The sequence below is a fragment of the Lontra canadensis genome, unplaced genomic scaffold (genome assembly GCF_010015895.1).
Source record: "Lontra canadensis isolate GAN:19392208 unplaced genomic scaffold, GSC_riverotter_1.0 scaffold1, whole genome shotgun sequence".
Taxonomy (NCBI): Eukaryota; Metazoa; Chordata; class Mammalia; order Carnivora; family Mustelidae; genus Lontra; species Lontra canadensis.
The window spans coordinates 62,674,910-62,687,528 of NW_022630995.1; the positions used below are offsets into that span (position 1 = coordinate 62,674,910).

The following is a 12,619-nucleotide window of genomic DNA, read 5'->3' on the forward strand; positions in this document are numbered from 1 at the left end:
GGGTCCCTGGGCCTAGACCAGTGCCAGGCCCACAAGATGCATTTCACAGATATTTTAAACTATATTTTTATATACACTTCTTCAACGTATGTATCCATTCCGTGTCTTCAAACCTCCCTCTCAGTTATTTCCAGAACGTTCTTCCAAACCCTTCTTTAGCCCCTTCTCCCACCTCCCACACGCAGTTGGTACCCCAGGCACGCAGGAAGCCTCTGGCCTCACCAGTCCACAGTCAGATCCTGTGATGTCTTCCAGGGTCTCATCCGTGGTCTCCAAAACAGAGGGGCCTGGGCCAACCCCGAGGCAATTCCAGGAGCAGAGGCCTTCAGAGGGCTGGCCTAGAAGGCAAGAGGACCCCGGGAGTTAAGGAGACCCTCTTAGGAGTTTTTTCACAACTGTCACTAGTGACTGAACCTCCTGCTCTAGACATGACCTGCCACTTGCCACTGACTCCAGGCTCCTGAGCCCCAGAGGTGGCCTGATGATCACCAGCACCAGCATCGGAGATGGGAAACGACCGTCTGGTGATGTGTCATGGACTGGGTGTGGAAGCCGCCTTTGCTGACCAGGACGTTCACACAGGTGACAGATCCCACGACACCTCCCTCAACCCGGGCACCCTCATGGTCCCACAGGGTCGTAATCCTCTGCCTCCAGCCCTGGCCACACGTCTGGCATGCAGACGAAGGAGCTGGTCCCTGGCTTCGCCGCCAGACAGGCCCCACTTCCTTCTCCTCCCAGGACAAGTTTGACCATTTGACTTGCCAGTTCTGCTCCCCAGAAATAGGCTAGAGGGGGAATGGCAGCTGTATGGGTCAGCAGCACTGGGGGCTATAAATACCCCCTCATCTCTAGCCTCGTTTGGCCTTGGAAGACTGTAAGCAAACCACAGACTCCCCCAGTGGGACATCATGGTTTTGGGGCTCCCTCAGTACCTGGCTTTTGCAACAGGGAATCCAGAAGCCATGCCCGAGACTGTGATCAGAGGCATTGGTTCCCATTAAGGACAAGTTAGGGACAAGGGGCTCCTCAGCCCCAGCAGCTCCCAGACCTCGCACCTGTCTCACACCTGAGTTGGCAAGGGGTGGGGCAGGGACAAGATAGCCATCCCATAGCCTTCTGCAAAGACCCTCCTCCTGAGACACCAGCTGTCCCACACTGGCCAGCACCCTCCTGAGGCTGAAGGAGTGAGCCTGAATGTCTAGTTGAGCCCAAGTCAGGGACCTTGTCATGGACATGGCCAACTCTAATCCCCCCTTCTCCAGCTGTGTGACATCAAGCAGGCAACACTACCTCTCTGGGCCTCAGCTCCCTGTCTGTAGAGTGGGGCAGTCACCCCCACCACTCACACATTGGCAGGTCCTAGATGAAGGTCAGCCCGTCAGCAGATGTCTGTGCAGGCGCCCCCCACACACACCTGCGGAACCACCCAGTCCAGGGCCACCGGCAGAGCAGACGGTGGCTTGCGGCCCTTGTCTTCTACCGGCATCCTGTGTGTCCTCCCTGGGCAGGGATGGGGGTTCATCCCGAATCCAGCTCAGAGTGTCCTTGAGGAAAACACAGGAGGAGAGCCATGAGTGTCCTCACAGCAGAAGGCTTCCCCCCGGGCCCATCCCAGCCCTAGGGACTCCAGGATGTTCTCCAGGTGGACCTGTCCCTCCACCGTCAACAAGTCCCCAGTGCCGCACCCGCTATCTCCAAGTGGCACCCCCTCCCCTTGGCCTCTCCCAAAAGGTGAGCCAGGTGTGCAGAGAGGAACTTCACTGAGTCAGGTCTCTCCCTGTAGAGCGTTAAAGACGGTTCGTCTTTGACCCACCATCCACGAGGGGCTGGGGACAAGTCTCCTCTAGCTTCCCACAGCCCCCTGCTACTTCTAGCCAGATTCTAGTGGGTGCTGTTCGCTTCCTCCATTGCCACCCCCCCACACTAGACCATGAGTCCTTCAGGCCTTCAACGTGGCTTCACCTGGTCTGCACCCTTGCCTTACCCTGACACCAGTGCTTAATAAATGTTTGGTAGTTAGATGGATCGGCAGAACCCGCAGAAGACCTGCTCTTCTTATTCAGCAAGCACTTATTAGGCTCTAACTGTGTGTTAGGTGCTATTCTAGGTAAGGGATAAAGAGAAATGAATATGTAACACCCGTCCCCTTCTCACCTGTCCCCCAGATCCTCACCTGCTCTCGGCAGAGCCCTGCATCGACTCCAGCTAGACCTCTCCTGCCCCCCCAGTCCTGCTCACAGTGCCAGGGAGGCCCCCCCACAGCATGCACTCTCCCATCTACATGGCCTCCCCTAGCTCCCCCTAGTGTGGGATGAGTTCAGTGCTGCAGTGGGCACTGCAGGCCTTCTAAGGGATGCTCCTCGCTTGGGCTTCTGCTCATGGTGGCCTCCCTGTCCCCCCCACCCTGGTTCTAGCCTGCCTCTGCACCTCCGCATATGCTGTTCCTCCTGCCAGGCTGGCACATCTTCCTCGGAAGGAGGTGGGTTGCCTGCGCCCTGCTCTCTGCCCCTCCTTTCCACACCATACTCAGCATCAGAGCAAACCCACTGCAGTGGAAACAGGATCAGGGGGTTCTCATGTTTCCAACCTTCAATGCTTCCCACTGCCCCATCTTCATTCTGCTCCTTAAAGGGAACTTGTGCCCCCTGCATCATAGCCATGCGCTCCTAGTGCCTGCTGCCTGCCTCTCTTTCCGCCCCTCTGCCCAGCTATCCTGCTTCCCTCTGAGCTCACCTTGAAGGTCAAATCCTCAACAAGGCCTTCCCTGGTCCTCCCCCAAAAGAACCCCACCCCTTCCCTCAAGGATCTCCCCTAATGCTATGAATTTGGGACCTTCCCGTCATCTGTGTCACATCTGTCATCCACAGACCAGGAATCTCAACTCTGGTCGCACCTTAGAATCACCCGGAAGCTTTTAACAGTCACAAAGCAGGACCTCAGCCCAAAGCAGCTGAAGCCAGAGGGGCCTGGGCACCAGCATTCTGCTGGGGGCGCCAGGCCCACTGACCCACAGTGCCGGACACCACTCTCGCCGGTCGATCCACCTGCTTCCCATGTGATCAGAATGAAGCCCTTCTGCCGGCAGCTCACGGGCACCACTGAGAAGAGGTGAAGGGGACGTGGGGGAGGGAGAAGGCAGAAGAGAAAGGAAGTGAAAGGAGTGAGAAGAAAAGGAGGGAACCGGCTAGAGAATGGGAGAGACAGAAACTCCACGTGGGAACCCGGCAGGAGAAAGACAGTAAGGAGGAGAAAGGAGTGGGCCAAGGACAGCTGGGAGGGCAGCTTCAAATGCCAGCACCGCTGCACCGTTCAGTTCTGTTCGGATTTCCTTCCCATACCCCAGCTGACTTCAGCTCGGTTCCACAAATACCTCCCGAGCTCAGCTATAAGGGACAGGCCCTGGGCTGGAGCTGGGGACGCCACCGTGGATAAAACTCATAGAACCCTGCCTCGGGAGGTGACTTGACGGGGAGGAAGGGGCATCCTAGAATACGATGCTACCCACCCCTCCTTCATGTCCCAAGTGACAAAATGATGGCTCAGAGAGGGAGAATGACTTGTCTGAGAACACATGGCACACAGGCGGGAGAAGAGAACCCGAGCTCAGGTCTTGAACTGGATCCGGGCTTTCTCTCCCCCGCCCCCTGCCCCTCTCTACTCAGTCTAGTCCACCCTTCCTGTCCTCCTTTACTCACAGGAGCAGTGACCCCCCAATTTCACAGGAATTTAGCTTTCGTGTGCAACTATTTTGAAAGATAACCAAAAAAGAAGGACATGAAGAATATGGAGTGATCCAGACACAAACACGATCCATGTGTTAGAATATATCCTTCTGGGCTTTCTTCTATGTAGAGACATTTAAATTCTTCCAAAAGTCTGTTTCTACAGAAAGTCCATTTTTGCTCTGTGCATTTCTCATTTGATGACCGCGGAGGATCATGTCCCACAAGATCTTCTATAATGTGCTGCTTTGTAGCCACCGAACACCCTCTGACAGAAGGAACACCCTCACTTACCAAGGCAGTTCCTTCTTATTGGACATTTAGGTTGTTTCCAACGTTCACCAACTATAAACAGCGCCGAGGTGCTTTCAATATCTGATAATTATTCAGAATAGAATGCAATCTCGAGCTTTCGAGTATTTGTATTAATTTTGTAACTAAGGAACCTGATATCTTTGCCTAAGACCACTAACCATCTGTATTTCCCTTTACATTACTTGTATCATCGTGGCTTTGCTACAGCTTCTTTTTTTTTTTTTTTTTTTACATTACCGACCTGTGTTTGAAAGCCCTCGAGAACCAAATGTGCAATAGACACTTCCCCGCAGATGCAAACTGTGCAAGGACGGGGCCGCCTGGGATGCGCAGAACAAGGAAACCATTCTCATAACCGCCACCAGGGGTCACTCTGCCTGCACTGCCAGGACAGAGAGGCTCGAGGAGGAGCGTCAGCATTCCCAATGCTACTGTCACCAGGAGCAGGATGTCTGCTCTGGGACAGCGTGACACTGACATTTCTAAGTGTGTGACTTTCCATCTTCCTGCACAAGCCTCCGCAACCCCCGGGCTGTCCCCTGCTACAGACCAAGTCTCCAGTGTCTGCACCTGTGTCTGTCTCCCCTATAAGCTTTCAAAGAGCAGGGTCAGCTTTCCAGCTCTGGTGCCGGCACAGTGCCTGGGACATGCAGGTACTCAGGGTGCACTCACTAAAAAGCAGACACATTTGCAGGCAGGCCTTTCTTGTCTTGCAAACCACAGTCCTTTTAAATTTCCTTTCACCCACGCCCTGAGCAGAAAACCCCTCCCCAAACACCTCCCCAGGTCAGGGTTTGTCCTTGCTATGGTCTGTTCCTTCAGGGACCTGGGTCCCAAGTGATGTGTTCTGGAAACTGGCAAGTGTGAGATCCCAGGCAACTCATGTGTCTCCTCTGGACTGTGGGGTCAGGTCGCAGATACTATCTGGCTACCTCCCAGAGCTGATGAGATCCTGTGTGGAGAAGTGTTTGTAAACATAAAGCGAGTAAAACCTCTTCCCGTGAAGACTAACAGCAGCATAATGCATACCTCCTTGCCCAGAGCACTTCAAACGTAACCAGTGGGCTGCCGGGCGGGGGGGGGGCTCCCTGATGATCTGTAATGGTTTTCTATCTGATACACACTTCCCTGGGGCTAGACACTGCTCCAGGTTTCCCAGTTTCTATGCCTCCCTCTAGCACTGCCACTGTGAAGCAGTCCCTTTGCTGGAAGTTTCCATTTGCCACAGGCAGTGGAGCGAATATCTTCCCAGGTCACTTACACCCTGAGCCACTAGTTCACCAAGACCCTCCCAGCTGTGACCAAAACCTGGGGTTCAAGGCTATCTTAAACAAGGAGGAAAACACTTGCCAGGCCTCACACAGTGAGAATGAGGACTTCCAGCGGTGGGTCATGCCACTACAAGGACACAAGGAAGGAACGAACTGGGAAGACTGGGAAAGTCTTAGAGGAAGCAGCATTCCCACTGAATGGAGAGAGAGCAGCAGAGTTTACTGAGCAGCCGAGAGGAGCAGGTTGAAGCTTCTAGACACAGGGAAGGCTGCAAGACCGAAGAGCCTGGATTCATTAGGGTCTTGAGGAAGCTCAGTGTGGCCAAGGCAGGGTGGTGGGAAGGAGCAGGCCATGAGCCTGAAGGAGGAGGCCAGCCTAGAGCACCAGGGGCCTTGAATGCCACAGGGAGGGGGTTGAACTTGATCCCAGAGTGACAGTGGCCAGGAGGATTACAAAAGGAGATCACTAGGGGTCACCACAGCTATCCAGAGAAAGGCACTGAACCCCTGCCTATAGCTCTTGACCTCTCTGTGTCCCTTCGGAAATGTACTTTGGGCTTTAGGAAATCACACACCTGTGCAATGTTCTCAGAACTCTGCCTACAGTTTCTTAAGTGTTCAATTCTACACCAAGACCCTTAAGGGCACCAGCAGTTTTGTTATCAATAGGCTCTACCATTTAAATTTTTGTTTTTAGAATTTATTTATTTATTTGACAGTGAGAGAAAGATAGAGCGAGCACAAGCAGGGGAACCACAGAGGGAGAAGGAGAAGTAGGCTCCCCTCTGAGCAGAGAGCCGGATGCAGGGCTCGATCTCAGGATCCTGGGACCATGACCTGAGCTGAAGGCAGACACCCAGTGACTGAGCCACACAGGTGCCCCTCTCGCATTTAAATTTTAAATCTCAGTTACACTTCCCTTCGAGCTGCTAACTGGCTGGAACTTTGCATCTTCCGGTGGCCCTCTCGGGAGGACTTCTTGCTCTCAAGATGGCCCTTCTGACTCCAAAATGCCCCAAGTCCAGGCTGTCACTGACCTCTGAGAGTAAGACAGAGCCTGGCAGACTGTCATACCCCATCACCCTGGGTCCAGCCCCCATTCTAAATGCCAGAACCCCCAGCAGCAACCCATGGACGGTCAGACCCCTTCCTCAGCCCCACGCTCTGCACTCAGATGGTTTTGTCATCCTGTGTAGACAGGGGACTGTCTTGGGCACTCTGCAGTCCCTGGACCCAGCCAAAGCCTAAGCCAAGCAGAGGCAGCAAGCGGGCACCTGTGAGAACCTAAATTACTAAGCCATGGGCCAGGATGAACTGGAGGGGCAGAGTGTGGCGTTCACAAACCCTGGGAGCCTGGGGGGACAACTCCCGCCTCATCACTTCATATCTCTGTGATCCTGGGCAGGTCACAAGCCTCTCTGTACCTTCACGTCCTCCTCTGTGAAATGAGGATAACACACTGCCTCCCTCCAAAGATTGTGGATGGACTAAATGAGTGGCAGATACAGAGCCCAGAAAACAGCATCTGGTACAAAGATGCTCTCATGAGTGTCGGGGACCATCGACATCCCCCCACGCAAAGCTGGCGAGGGAGCACATGTCCCTACCATCAAGGAACTGGAACCCACAGTTTTACCACCTCACAGGTCTTCATAACTGTTCATCCACAGGGACACTTGTCACGGGTTGAATAGTGTCCCCCAGAATTCCCAAGTTAAAGTCTTAATCTCTAGAATCTCAGAATGTGACCTGATTTGGAAATGGGGTCTTTATGGATTCAGTTAGTTACGATGAGGCCCATTTGTGTGACCAGTGTCCTTATGAAAAGGGGACACTGGGCACAGAGATAGGCGTGCAGACAGGGAAGACACTGGGAAGACACAGAGAGAGGACGGCATCCACCAGCCCAGGAGAGGGGCTGGAACAGACCCTCCCTCACAGCCTCAGAGAGAACCAAGCCTCCAGACACCTTGACTTTGGACTTCAGGTTCTAGCACTGCTGTTCAAACTACTCGGTTCACGGTCCTCCATCACGGCAGCCCCAATAAATGACAATTTCCATCTATACACCATTTATTTTCCGGAATTACAATAAGGTACCAATATGAAGTGGACACTGGTCTCCTTTTATCTGATGGGTGGAATGGAGGAAGAGTGAATAGATCACACAGGAGAGAGACAACAAGAGCATAAAGTAGTAATTTTTTTAAATGGCCACAGGGAAACTCATTATTAAAATGATCTATGCAGAGAGACACCATAGAACATCTAAAATTCTAGTTAATTTGAAATAGATTTATCTTATCCAAAAAAAGTTTGATTTTTGTTGTTGTTGTTGTTGTTAGTTTGTTTAACGAGTAGTCTTCTTTCGGTAAGGTTGTTCACTGATTTTTTTTTCCTTAAACGTAAATCAACCTGGTAGAGATAAGCACAATCTTGATCTCTTGGGAGTGATCTCTTGGGACGGGGCTGAGTTAACTCTCTCCTCTCAGGGAGGCAGGCTGGTGCAGGAGAAACAGAGCACTTTGGACCCCCATCAAATCTGGATCAAGTTCTAGTTCTGCTCTCTACTAGCTGTGTGACAACAGATCGATGCACTACCTCTCTGGGTTTCCATTTCCTTATATGTGGGGTGGGGATACCAATAGGGCCCAATTAAAGAAATAATGCCTTCGAGAACTCCCAGGACGGTGCTGAGCACAGGGCAGGAATATCTTAAACATAAGTTTTTACTCTTCTGTCAGTCAAATGAATAAATAAATGTCCGGTCCGCCCTTCTTTGCGGATCTTAAGAAACTTGCCCAAAGTCACACAGCTAGTAAATAAGAGAACCAGAAGAGCACCCAACCCTGTGCGTTTTTCTGTTGCTAGCCCTGGGGACCTTCTGTGTACTGGTGTAGGACCAGGGCTACTACGACCCATCCCACCCAGACCCTGCCCTCAAGGAGCTCACAGTCTAACACAGGAGAAATGAAGATTCACGTATAGCACTGCGGGCAGGGAACCATCCCCACCTTTGGAGCTGTGTGGGAGACAGAAGAGGGTCATCACCTCTGTAAGGAAGGGAAGGATCAGGAAAGCTTTCCAGGCAGTTACATAATAGTGCACACCCAAAGGGGCTCATCCAGCTCGGGGCCGGGCACACAGCAGGGACTCATTAACTGCTGGATGGATGGAGAGACAGAAGGGAGAACATGATGAAAGGTAAAGGGTAGCTGGCTGGCTCCCTGCAGAGCGGTTGCATGGAGAGATGGATGGGCAGGTGGTAGGGTGAATGAGATGGTGGAGGGTGGGAAGACAAGCGGATGGACACAAGTGGGTGGTCGGTGGGTGGACAGGTGGTTGGGTGGATGAGAAGGTGGACAGATGGCTGGTGGGGTGAGTGCGTTGGAGGATGGGTAGATGAGTTGTATGACTCACTAGCTCTGCCCTTAGGTGGGTAGGTGACTGATGGAACCAGGATGGATGGATAAGGTTGCTGGGGTTGGATGAGTGGATGGAGAGGAAGACTGGAAATGAAGGAGCTGGTGACTTAACACGTGGCTGTAGAATAAAGTTAGAGAAAAATCAACAAATCACGCATGCCCTGGGTTGCGGCCACTTACCGGGCTGCAGTGGCCAGCAGCGGCGTTGCTGCGTGCGCTCTCCCCTGGGGCCTGGGTCCCCAGGGCCTCTCGCAGGCTCTGGTTTTGCTGCGCGAGGTCCTCCACCTGGCCCTGCAGGCCGATCTCCGACAGCTTGAGCTCATAGATGTAACAGCGCAGATCCTCCAGCTGCACGCGGAGCCGGCGCTCGGTGGCGCGCTGCTCCCGAAGCCGGCGCGCCGCCTCTTCCCGCTCGCGCTCCCCGCGCTCCGCCCGCGCCTGCAGAGCGCGCAGCTCCGCGGCTTCACCGGGGTCACCCCCGGGGCCGGCTGGGCCGAGTCTGCCGGAGCTGCCTGGGGTCGGGACATCCAGCTCGGCCAGCATGAGGCCAGCCGCGCGACACAGGCGCCGCACGTCCCGCTCCAGCCGCTGCACCTGCTCCCGCAGGCCGCGCTCCTGCTCGCGCACCAGGCCCAGCTGGAGCCGCTGGGTCCGCCGGCAGCGCTCCAGAGCCGCCGCCTGCCGCCCCAGCGCCTCGTCCTTGCGCCGCAGACGCTCCCGCAGCCGCCGCAGCCGCCACCGCTGCCGCCGAGCTGCACACTCCTTTTCCAGAACCTACAAGTTGGCGGTGGATGAGGGCGTCAGGAAGCCAGCCCTGGGGACACACCGTCGCCCACACTGTTTTTATTTTAAACTTCCGTATTTTTGTGCATGGGGTTTTTTTTCGTGCATTAATTTCGCATTAAAATATTGCACCAAATATTTATTTCATTACTGAGATTTTACAGGGGAGGAGTACCTCCCTTACCTCACCCTCCTAGGAGCCCCACACATCCGGAGTTCCCTGGGCTCTTGCAAGGAAATTGTGTGCTGGGTTGCCTGGGCATCAGCTGGGGCACACGGAGAAGGCTGCCCCCATGGTTTCAGTACTGAACACGGCCACACCACTTTGTAAAGAGCTGCCGCCTAGACCTCCCTGAGTTTCCCCACGTCCACCCAGGACCTCCCAGATCTCTCCATTTCCCTAACCCTAAAGGGTTAATGCCTGGCCCTGCAAAGGTCAGCCCTGGTTTCTGGCTGGTGAGATACAGCACACAGCTGTTCCTTATTGTGCATAGCCCCAAGCACCGGGCACTATTACTGTCCCCTTGGAGTGCTCAGAAGCAGCTAGCACAATCCCACTGTGCTACAAGTCACCACGGCTGGAATTTGAACTTCTGTGTATCTGACTCAAGGCTTTTTCCTCAAAGTCTGGACAATATATCTCCCTGTTCTTGGACCCAGCCCTCTCCCGGCTCTGGAGCTGTGAGCTGGACTGGAGTGACCCGGCCACGGTGAAAATGGGAGTCCTTGCCCATTTCTATGCAGGTGGTGCCGTGTCCTTTTTAAGCTCTGTCTCAGCCCCGAGTGCCTGCTGACCGCTGGCCACTGCTGTGGCCCAGGAGAGCTTGCAGAAGACACAGCACAGAGTGCGGTGGAAGAGGTAAGCCCAGGGATGGCCCGGAAGGCTCTGACAGCTGTTCTTGGGGGCCATGGGGCAGATGAAGCTGGAGTCCCGATTCCCTGGGGGGAAAACTGCTCCCAGTTATCCCAGAATCAGCTCCATCACCCGACTGGTCTGCCTTTATTGGCTTTCAGAAGGATGACAGGTCACTACAGAAACAAGGTCACTTTGCATATGCAAATGATTTCCTGGGACCATGACAACAAGAGGGCAAAACTGCCATTTGGCAAATATCAGGTACACAAGGCAGAAAAACCTCATCCGTGCGCTCCTGCAAAACTTTCTCTGAAATGCAGATACCATGGAGGACCTGTAACTGGGCCAAGCGGTCTCGAAGGGATGCTGAGCAGGCACCCCACCCCTCAGACCTTGTGCCCCTCATCTGGAACTGGGGTTGCCTGACAGGTCTTCCCAGGAAAGTATTCATCACAGGACACGGTAATAAGGACATGGATGCAGAAGAGACCACAATGTCGCACAGACCTGCGGGTCCCGGGGTGCCCCCGAGTCCCCCACCAGCACTGTCCCTGTTCGCACCCTCCTCCTCTGTCTCCCCGTCACACTGGGAGCACCCTGTGCCTCTGGAGCTGTGACTGAGACCCCCTGGAAATCCTACATGGATTTAGGGCATGGCCCAACACATCTTTATTGAGGTATTTTCCACGGGGAGATGACATTCTTCACGGTGGGGTCTCTTACGACGCCACGACATTGCACTGGATGGCTCCTCTCATGACACCAGTGAGGGCATGCTGGGGGAGCAGAGGACAAGTAACTGTAATTTTCTGTACCCAGAGTTCAATGCAGAGGGGGAAATGCCATCCGCATGTCTCCCTGGCATCTGGAAGACGAATTTCAGTTTCAGTGAGTTCCTCATCTCTCCACCCTCCATGTCTGATTCCATTCACATCCAAATCAGGACTTCTCTGGCTGTTTGGACTGCCCCCACTCTGGGAAACACACTTTCAGCCCATGTCCCGTGACATGCACACGTATGCCACAGAAACAGAAATTTCACAGAACAGCATTCCTTGTACGCTAATGCCCTTTCTTATTTCCTAGTTGATCTCGTTTTTAAAATGCTGGTTCCAACAGGGAACTGGTCTGATGACCCACAAGCGGGCTTCCACCTGCAGCTAGATGGTCACTGCTGGGCTCTCTGGGGTTGGGGGTGGCGGCAGGGAGGCTTTGAGAGCCGCACACAGCCGTCCTGGGAGCCTGTCTTTTCTGCCTCTGCGGTGTTCCCTAAGTGTCCCCTACCTCCAGCCTTCATCACCCCTGGAATCTTGCAATAAAGGCTAATATTTATGAAAGCAGCTGGTGTTATTCACTGCAACTATTGTGTTTTACATGTACTAACTCACTCAGCCCACACAACAGCCCCAGACAGTTGGGACTATATCATTCCCATTTCACAGAGGAGGAAACTGAGACCCAGAGAGGTTAAATCACTCGCCACAGGTCACACAGCCAGGGAGTGGCAGAGTCATGGTTTGGCACCAGTCACTGCTTGTCCAAAACACTAACTTGTCCCCGTGCCTCCATCTCTCTCTCTCTCCCATGCAATTAGAATAATTGCCCCAAAACCCTATCCTGAGCCTCTCCTGTCAAAGTTCCCTAAAGCCTGTTCCTCATTGCAATTAATATTTGGTCCACACCATGGTTCTTGCAACTTGGCCCTTCTGGAACCCTCCAGTCTTGCCAGTGCCCTCTCTGTGCCCACACCCTCTGCTCTGGCTCCAGTATGTTCTCCCACACTCCTGTGCCCTTGCACAGGCTGTCACACACATCTCACACGCACTTCCCACAAGGGCCAACTCAGTTGGCTCGGTTCTCTGTAGCTCCCCTCTACCCTCGACTCCATGCACACACCATGTGCCTGCACCTTTCCCCTGACACCTGGCATCCAATTTGGGAGGTCCTTGTCTCCTATCCATGTCCCCACCTGCATGCCAGCTCCCGAGAGCAGGGACCCTACATTAGTCATCAGCTTGCCCCTAGGCCAGAGCTGGCTTCCCTGGGACATGGAAATAAACTTCTGTGAGCACACGGCCCCTGCAGGTCAACCAATGCTCTCACCAACCCACTCCCCCTGGCGGATCCCAGCCAGGACCCTGGGGAGGCAGACAAGGCGGGATGTGGATCTCATTGTACAGGTGGGGCAGCTGAGGCCCAGAGAGGCCCTGGGAACTTGCCCCCGCCTGCATTGTTGGAATGAGG

General features: G+C 54.0%; 1 protein-coding gene across 1 annotated transcript in view; it reads right to left on the minus strand.

The window, feature by feature from the left end:
• Positions 1-12,619, minus strand: part of CUNH4orf50 (chromosome unknown C4orf50 homolog) — a 43,780-nt gene that overhangs the window by 23,277 nt on the left and 7,884 nt on the right. Inside the window, exons 4-6 of the mRNA XM_032855312.1 lie at positions 8,917-9,510; positions 1,418-1,547; positions 223-338 (exon numbers count right to left, since the gene is read on the minus strand). Coding sequence (XP_032711203.1) covers positions 223-338; positions 1,418-1,547; positions 8,917-9,510 — 840 coding nt within the window. The remainder of the gene's footprint in view (positions 1-222; positions 339-1,417; positions 1,548-8,916; positions 9,511-12,619) is intronic.